A 9,831-nucleotide genomic window follows, 5' to 3' on the forward strand; every position below is an offset into this window, starting at 1 on the left:
TTTTTACTCTCAAAATTATGTATTATTATTGGTTTTAGTCTGTAAAAATGATTATTTATTGATACAAAACCAAAAAAAGCTCAAGTCTTGTGCAGTTTCTTTGCCTTATATATTATCTGAAAACACACTATATTGTGGTTCTGATCAAATTAGTGCCGCTTGATCTTTGTGAAATATGACAGATTATGGCCCTTGATCAAACCAAAACTAGTGATATTCTACCCATAGATGTTATACAAAGGATTTTCCTTACATTACCTATTTTGACAGGTAATTGTCAAAACAGGTATAAATCAACATAAGATTAATATGAAATGTTGCACAGTAGACGCTGCCTATCTCAGGTAATCATTTGGCAAGAGGCAAGGTACATCCTGAACAGGTCACCATCCATCACAAGGCAACATAAAGACACAACGAGAAAACACCAGAGATAAATGTAAACAAAATAGGGGGGTAGGCAGGAGGAATTAAAACAAACATATTGACAAGACTTAAAAAGTTTAATCATAAGACAAATAAATGCAAATAAAAACTTTTATTTAATGTATTTATAAGAAAAAATAAGACAAACCTTATAGTTTCCTGATTTTAGAAAATATTGTGCAGCAGCAACATGACATACAGAAAATCAATATGCTAAAAAAAAAAATTAAATACAATGTATATTTCAATACCATAAATGTAGAAAAGTAATAGCTACAAATGTTCTAACATAATTCTAATAATAAAATAGACGTATAGTATTGTTTAAGCTCAAAAAAACAAAAAAGTAAAATAAAGATGCATTAAAACCAATCTGGATAAATCTTCTAAAAATTCATAAGCAAATAAGAAAAATTATTTAAAAATAATTCAAGTAAAAGCGAAACTACTGAAGTTCATGTGAAAACCAGACTAAAAATAAAATATTTTAACTTTGAATTTATCAGTGTAGTACTGCTCTGTATTTGGGGAAATCCTCTAAAAAACTACAATTCCCAGCATTAAAGTGCCAATTACGATTGACAGTCGCTGTGTCCAATCACAGGAGCCGAAGCGCACACGCTATCAAACTGGGCGGGGTTTACAGCACAGGAACAGCGGCGAACGGCGGGGAAACGTCGCTTTACACGCTTTTGAAGCCATATTTATATGGCGATTTATTTGATTTAGAATTTTTAAAGCTACGCTTGCTGGTAAAAGACTGCCATCAAAGACAAACGGGTGCGTTAACTACGAGGGAAGAGCTCACGACTGTCTGTTCAGCGACAGTAAATGAGAGGTAAGGGTAAAGAAGGGCCCGCCGTCATGGCCGTAGAGCTGCGGAGAAAAGTGGCTAGCGCCGCCTGACGGACCGCCCGACGAACCGGGCCTCCGCTTTCAGGAAACCGCGGTGCGGAGAAAGGTCTGCAGCCTCCAAAGGAGCGCCGCCAACAGCTCTCCATACGCCATCACACATTGTAAACAAAGATAGGAGTTTATTTTTGGAAGCAGGTGAAGAATTTGGGGGGTTTTAGTTGATCGAGGTGGTAATGTTAGCATCAGAGGCCCTTCATTTAGCTAACGGCCGTGTGTTTGTTCCCGCACTTCTTTCACCATGCCTCCATCAACACTACAGGGATTGTTGTTTATTAATAGAGTATTTCACTTTGTAAGTCAATTATAAACACAAAGTCACAGCTTAGGAGGTAAATTGTACTTTTTAAAAAGGGATTTTAATTTGTTTTTGTTGTCGTTTCTCGCAGTTGTGCCCCAAACCCGAGGTTTCTCTAGATGCCAAGAAGTTGCCTTCATTAACAAGTCCGGGCTGTGACGTTTCACCATCAATCGGCCCTTCAGACACAACTTCCCATGATAAACTCACAGGCATAACAAGTCACCACCCACGCCGACACCCTGCCATGATGGCAGAAGGGGGCCAGGAGGAGGCAGAGGACATGTATGTGGAGCACCAGTACATGTGCAGCGAGTGCCAGCAGCTCTTCGGCACCCTGGAGGAGGTTCTGATCCACCAGCAGATCCACACGGCCCAGGAAAACGATGCTGAGGCCGCAGGGTTTGGCCAGGGTCAGCACTACCAGTGTCTGGAGTGTGGGAGCCTCCTTGTGAATGCAGAGGAGCTGCTGCAGCACCAGGAGATGCACATGAGAGAGGCTGGGATGGAGGTCGAGCAACAAGGTGATTTAAAAGCAAAAGCTGCAGGAAATGTAGCACCTTGATAATTTATTAAAAACCCTGCAGCATTTTCTTTTTTATTGCTTTCTAACCATAAGTGTATTTTACTATGACCAGATTTTTATGCAAAATATTAGGCTTGTCACAACAAATTTTTCTGGATGATAATTTTTTCCCATTTATTGTTGCGATAAACATTAATATGATTGTTTTCAAACCTTTTTCAAGTAATATAATGATTACGCCATAATGGTGCAAGTTCACCGACTCGAACGCTCAACACTGGAACTGATATGTTGTCATTTTAGCTGCTCTCTCATCTGTCTGTTCCGTTTCCTCTTCTTCTTCTCTCCCATTTCATAACAGAGGGGTTAACGGGTAAAAATATTTGTAAACAGAAAACTGTTCAGGAAGAAATGGTACCAATAGTGACATTAACTATAGACATTAAGAACCTTTTGTATCTTCTTCTCTATTGGTGCCTACTGCTTTCTCTACTCCAATCCTTCTCAGTTGTTTCTTTCTCATTTGTAGCAGCTTTGTTGAAATTATGAAATTCTTAAATAGTTAAGTTGCTCACATGACTTCTGTCTTTGCTGAGTTGACATCAGAGATAATCTAAACAATTTACATTGCCTCTTTCCCAAACTCTCTGGGTTGCATCTCTTTTCCCTGCCTCTGATTGTGATAAATTATCCTGTTTAGCAGAAGCTCTGCTGTTGTTTCCTCTTTCCCCTGAATCTGCGTGTTTTCAGTAGCTCTAAATATCGTATTTCTTGCTGAATCTGCCTCATGTTTTTGCAGCTGAGCTGCAAACCAACTCAAACTTCTTCTTCTCCCTTTTTTTGTTTCTCCAGAGGTGTGCGAGGTTCAGGAGTTGGAGCAGGCCAGCTCAGAGGCGCAGGGACCCGTTCAGTACCAGTGCCTCGACTGCCTGGCTCTATTCGACTCCCCCGATACCTGGCTGGAGCACCGGCGAACACACAGCAGGAGCAGCACACACAGCAACACACAGGCGTCCAACGTAAGCGATCCAACACACTCATCCATTCCTGAAAAACAAACCAGCGTCCAAACGGTGACTTATTCTGTTTATGTTGTAAATACAACCTTCGATCGGCTGCAGCTTGGTAGTGGCGTTTGGCAGAGACATTTCTGCTTAGTCAGCTTCTTAGTTAATGTTCTGCTAACCTCATGCAGCAAACAACATCCAGGCGCTTTTAATTATCAATAACCATTTCATTTAAAGGGAAGATAAATTCAAATTTATGTCAGAAACATGAAAAAGTAATAATTTTTTTTATTGAAGATTTCTTGCTTGTCTCTTTTTTAGGTCAGTTTTTTTTTGTCCCCCCACCCAAACTTTAAAATGTTACATTATCCTACTAAATGGAAATTTAAGTCGGTTTTAATCAGACATGAAAAGACTGATTTTGTGTTTGTGTTCATGCTGACAGGAGTACGTGCTGCAGGCGGACGGCTCCATCACTCCTCTCAACAACATGCAGAACTTTGTGCTGAGTGAGCAGCAGGCTGGAGAGATCCTGGCACAGGTGTTTGTATCTAAGCCTCTTGTAAACCTGTCACTGTTTGGCTTGTCTGCCTCTTGTTTTAAGGGAAAACAGGACGCCATCTTTTAATGAAAGGTTTCATCTAGACCACATGAGTCAAACTCGAGGCCTCAGGGCCAAACCCGGCCCACCGTAGCGTTTTTATGTGGCCCTCTAAACCCCAGACTGACACTTGGAGCCTTCAAGATGACAGTAGTATGCAGAAATATTATTTTATTAATTAAATCAAAAATAGTTTTTATATGTCTACTGCCAAATTACATCTGTCAGTCCCTTCAGTTTTTTACGATGGTGGAAATTCACGCATACACACTTTTCCCCCAAACTTTTTTATGCTAATGCAAAATTGTGAATTTTTGCTAAAATGGTCAAAAACATGGGGTTTAAATGATGCCAGCTCCCACCTGCAGATGGCAGTATTTCTTGCTGTGATCAATGTGGCGAGTAACAAAAATTCACATTTACAGTCTATTTAAATATTGCAAAATGTGTTGCAGATGTTTCTAAAGTAGCTCCTCAAAATTAGTAAATTTGACTGCACAAAAAATAATCACAATCACAGCGGTCATAAATTCCTGTAGGGGCTGATCAATGTGGAAAGATGTTCAATATTATTTTGTTTATTCACTTATTGAATGTACGCACAACTATTTTGTAATAATTCAGCAGTTTGTTAATGTGTTTTATCAATGCATTCTGGTACAACCAGCCCTGATGTAGACATTCTGTCTGCTTCCTGAAAATTTAAATCTTTAGTGGACATCATTTGAGGTCGTAGATGTTTATCCTGCCAAGTTAAAACGCCAAAGTTCTGGACAGTGCGTGAGTTTCTATCCTCTTACGTTTTCATTTTACCTTGTGTTTCAGGTACTTTCCCACCAGCAGCAGCAGAAGAGGACTCGTAGATCTTCCTCCAAACCTGCTGGGTCCACCCGCTCCTACCTGCTGCCCCCTGTGACCCCGACTCCTGGCTCCGCCACCATGCACCTGCAGATCCTCACCGCTCAAGCCCTGGCGGACGGCTCCACCGTCCCGAGCCAGCACCGCTCTAAGCAGCCGACACTGCTGTCTGCTCTGGGTCAGAGTTCCTCGGCGAAGCTGGAGGTCCTGGAGAACGGCATTCAGAGACTGGAGTTCAGGCTGGCGCCTGGCGCCGGCCAGCAGCAGCAGCAATCAGCCGAGCTGGTGGTAATCCACCCTTACGAGTGCTCAGAGTGCGCCCTTCTCTTCCATACTCCAGAGGACTTCCTCCAGCACCAGGGGGAGCACTTCCTGGGCCAGGACAAGGAGAGTGGAGGGCCGGGTGTCATGAGTGGCCTCGAGGAGATGCGAGGAAGCGAAGAGGCTCTGAGGAGCAGAGCAGCAGAGATGAAGGCGTTGGGTTTGGCCAAGCCTCTACGCTGTGAGCTCTGCGACCGCGCCTTCACCTCCATCAACCGGCTCGCCGCTCATAAGCGTGTTCACGAGGAGGGAACGCACGAGTGTCCGGAGTGCGGGAAGGTCTTCAAGAAAGCGCTGTCGCTGCAGACGCACATAGGCACTCATTCAGGCGTTGCACGGCATCTGTGTGTGGACTGTGGGAATGGCTTCACTACTGAGATGACGCTCATCATGCACAGGTGAATATTTGATAACGTTACAGTAATTAAGGGTCCAAGTGTGCGGAGGGGGGAACTGTTCATGGATCCAGTTGTTTTCTTATCATATAATTCTCATTCTGCTGAACTGTGAAAAACACTGGACACTTCCTGGGAATTTAAATCCAGTACATGCATTATATTAAAATTCGCTACTGCTTGGTGGTTCTCTGGATACGTTTAATGTGTTTTAAGTTATTACTTCTGAACTGTAGAAGAAAACCTTTTTGGGGAGAATCCCTGCAGCAGATAAACATTGCTCCTTAAAGTACAGAAGCTTATAATATTGCATAATATAATTAATAGTCTAAAATGTGCTAATCTCCTCTAGAGCTGAATAGAATAAAGATGGAAAATAAATATTAAAAATGAGGCGGCTATTTGCGAACAAAGTTTAATATTTTCTAGCTGAAAAGTTGGTCAATCATTTCTCAGACATGGAAACAGATCGATAGGTTAAACTCACATATAAATATATAGTCCCCAATTTGTCGAACAATTGGAGCTGCAATAATTTGGAAAGGTTTATTAAGCAAAAATGACTCTGACTGAATATGAATTTTGTCTTCATTTTGACCTCTTCCAGAAAGGTACATGTTGCAGATCCGTTTCACAGGTGTCAGATCTGCAACAAAACCTTCACCAACATGACTAAATACCTCTACCATCGTCGGACCCACCTCGACCAGGAATCATCAGGAACAGCCACTCACATCTTTGTGGTAGGAACTGGCATAACTCTCTCCTTCTTACTGCCTCAGCACTCTTAACGTAATGTCACGTAATCTCTGTTCTTCTCTAGGCTTCACCTCCACAAAGAGCATCTGCCTCCGCTCTCGCTATCCTACAGAGAGCAAGAGAGAAGAAGAAGCCTCAAATAGATGAAGCGGGAATCAATGAGCAGGCTCCGCTCACAGAAGAAGAGATGGAGCAACTAAGGAATCCACAGTCCGAGTCTCCGAGGACTCTGGATGCTGAAGAAGCGATGGAAGAGAAGGACGACGTCACAATGGAAGCAGCTCGTGAGCACCAGCAGGTCATGACGAAAGACGTCGCAATTTCCGGTTCCGTCGATGAGGCCGCGTCAGGAAACGCCGCCTCATCGTCAGGCAAAGGGCCGTTTAGTTGTCGTTCGTGTTCGAAGACGTTTCCCTCCCAGCTGCTGCTCGCTCACCACCGCAGCAAGTCCCACACTCCTCAGCGCAGGTTTGTGTGCGGCGTATGCGGGAAGTTCTTCAAGAAGCAGATCCACGCGCAGAACCACATGCGCATACACACGGGCGAGAAACCCTTCCAGTGTTCAGACTGCGGTAAAACTTTCTCCCTGCTGGCCAATCTGATGCGCCACACACTCATCCACTCTGGAGTTCGCCCGTACCGCTGCGACGTGTGTTACCGCTCCTTCTCCCAGTCGTCCAACCTGCGTCAGCACAGCCTGCTGCACTCCAGCGCGCCGAAGCTTGCCTGCCCCGAATGCCCCGCCACATTTCGCTGGCCCAACAAGCTGGCGGCGCACCGCTTCACTCAACACCCCGGAGCTCCGGCTCCTTTTCCCTGTCCTCACTGTGAAGCGGGCTTCCTGACCAAGAGTCAACGGGACAGTCACTGTGCGGAGCAGCACCCGACACCGGTCCAAAACCCGACGGAACCATCCACGTCAACAACGGTGATCGAATCAGGGGATTTAACCAGCTGGGGTAAAGGAGCCTTAGATTGTAATATCTGTGGGAGGAAGCTTAACTCTCCTTCCAACCTGCGGCTTCACAGACTGAGCCACTTCTCCCTGGGCCGAGGACGGCCGCAGCGCAGCGCCGGGAAGCGACCCAAAGCTCACCAATGTCCCATCTGTTGCAAACTGTTTGTGTCATCCTCTGCGGTTGCGCTCCACCAGCGCGTCCACACCGGCGAGCGGCCGTTCCCCTGCCAGGTGTGCGGGAAGCGCTTCCGTCAGAGCACGCACCTGCGGGAGCACATGCGCGTCCACACAGGCGAGCGGCCGTTTCGCTGCGAAACCTGCGGGAAGGGCTTCATCCAGAGCATGCACCTCACCGAGCACCGCAGGACGCACACGGGCGAGCGGCCGCACGTGTGCCCGCTGTGCGGCAAAGCCTTCAAGACCTTCTCCAACCTGAGGAACCACAAGAAGACCCACGCGAGGCAGCAGAGGCTAGACGAGGAGGCCGCTGCGGAAGCCGGCTCTGCGGTGGCGGTGGTGGATGCCTCCGTAGTGGACTTGGCCAACGGGCAAACCCAGCTCATCCAGATCCAGACCTCAGATCTACAACAGGTACAGTGCCTCTTAAAGTATTCACCGCTCGATTTTTTTAAATTTTTTATTTGGAAAGGCAATATACAATTATTTTGTACAACCAAGCTTCCACCACAATGGAAGGAAGAGAAGGAAAAACATAAGCCAATCCAGGGTTTTTGTATAATAACCAAGCAAGAGTGGTGGGTGGGGGGTAGAGAAGGGTCAGGTCTGATTTTTCTTTTGTTAGGGGAAAAACACAATCAAGAGCATAAATTTGCCATAATCCTGAACTAAGGTACAATACACAGCACAACAGTACTTGCATGTAATGGACATATTTAGTCCACAGAAATGACCAATTTTACATAGTTTGTCCATTTAGACCAGATCCTGAAGAAAGATTCTCTTCGACCTTTTCATCTAATTCTCATCTACAATGCCACTAATACTCAGAGCTGTCTCTGGGTTTATTTTACTCACATTAATGTTGCTTTAGAGGGTCATAGTGGTCATTATGAAACCATAACCTTATATAATCTATATTTTCTTACAATTAAATCCTGTTGGATTACACAAAGGACTCATTTCGTCTTCCCTCACCAGGACCATCCATATTAACAGGATAAATTAAGAGTAGGAATCCCAATACTTTACTAATTAACAATAATCCTCTTCCCAGACACAAGGCACCCCCACCATCATGTGCAACGAGTTTGGAGAGACGATCGCCATCATCGAGACGAGCGAGGGAGCGGCTCTGCCTCTGGAGCAGGCGCTGGAGATCTATCAGAGAGCTCTGGAGAACGGCCTGGCTGCAGACCCAGCGGCGGACGGGCTGCAGCTGCTCTGAGAGAACCAAAACTGGATCCGATTCAACGTTAGTCCCAATACTGGCTGAAAACTAAGACTAATTCACTGCTGTGAAGGAAAATGTGATGATTTATCGCAACCAGAAGCTTCTGAACTCGACTAAAACCAAAGTTTGTCAGGTTTCCTCCTCTTTCCTCATTTGAGGGATCACTGTCGATACATTTGGAAGTGATGCCAATTAAATTAAAGATATGATAAATTTAAATAAGGACCATTGTTTGTGCCTCTGATTACATTTATATTATTTTTATCACTGTTTCATTGTAAAATAAATGTTTTTTTTCTTAATGTTTCTCTGCATTTTTCAACCAGACAGCTGTGTATTAAGGTATTTGGACATAACTAATGCTTGAATAACCCTATTGTACAACCTTGTGTTTTAATCAATTAGAAGGACATTTACCTATTAAGACACATTTGCTGTTCTTCCTCCATCTTGCCCTATCTCCACTTCTACTCATTTTCCTTTTTCCCCTCAAACTGAAAATCCTGCATAAAATAGAGAAAAAAATATGCATAGTTAGAAGAATGTAATAATCGTGGCACTGGGATCAATAGAAAGGTCAATAGGTGTGGAAATTTCCAGATCCAGACTGATGAGTTCATCACATTCATTAGAAAATCCAAATAAATCACTACCCTTCCGCCAAAGACAGGACAGGGTAGCAATTTGTTGGTATTGTACGCATTACATTATATTGTACAGGTTTAGTTCAGTATTTGGATAATATGAGAGACTACTTTGAAATTTAGTAAAACCTAGGCAATAAAAATGTTGTGGTTTACAAAGCAAGCATTGTTCAGTACAATGGCTTTACCATTCACTCAATATTGTGCCTGTAATTTAACAGACATTTCTACAAAACAAAAATATTCATGAAGGGAAGCGTTAAAGAATGAGCTCAGTGATGCACCAAACTAATTCCAGCACTGTTGGTAGTTAAATAACACAAAACACAATGCACTGATTTTATGCAAAATTAGAAGACAATGACTTAAATGTACAAACAAATTTGAAGACAACATGGCTTTGGTTATAATATACTGTAAGTTGTAGTTTATTTTACTTAATAGTTGCATCTGTATTTTTTAAAAAAGCGATACATAATGTCCACTTCAATGGACATGATTAGTTTCCTAACATGACAAGTTCATCTATATTTTAAGTTGTTTTAGTACTTAATTGTTAATTAACGTTATGTCATGTATTTTAGAAAAGTGGAGTCAAACCCACCAGGGCCAGCGACCTGCAGCTTTTGGATGCGTTCAAAGTCCAGTATAACTCAAAGGGTTAATTTCCTTCCTCAACCTGCCCATCTAACAACCTGATTATTATTTTGTTGAG

At 43.5% G+C, this 9,831-nt stretch overlaps 1 protein-coding gene across 1 annotated transcript; it reads left to right on the plus strand.

Annotated features, from left to right (window-relative positions):
• The first annotated feature begins 1,051 nt into the window (after nucleotides 1–1,051).
• On the plus strand, nucleotides 1,052–8,774 carry znf526 (zinc finger protein 526). The gene is made up of 8 exons (XM_008431310.3): nucleotides 1,052–1,264; nucleotides 1,728–2,160; nucleotides 3,015–3,181; nucleotides 3,615–3,710; nucleotides 4,596–5,347; nucleotides 5,952–6,087; nucleotides 6,168–7,652; nucleotides 8,296–8,774. Exons 2-8 carry the CDS (start codon nucleotides 1,884–1,886, stop codon nucleotides 8,464–8,466), a joined length of 3,084 nt encoding a protein of 1,027 aa, XP_008429532.2. The 5' UTR covers nucleotides 1,052–1,264; nucleotides 1,728–1,883; the 3' UTR covers nucleotides 8,467–8,774.
• The last annotated feature ends 1,057 nt before the right edge of the window (nucleotides 8,775–9,831 follow it).

Source organism: Poecilia reticulata, chromosome 16 (genome assembly GCF_904066995.2).
Source record: "Poecilia reticulata chromosome 16, P_reticulata-male-v2, whole genome shotgun sequence".
NCBI classification, from domain to species: Eukaryota; Metazoa; Chordata; class Actinopteri; order Cyprinodontiformes; family Poeciliidae; genus Poecilia; species Poecilia reticulata.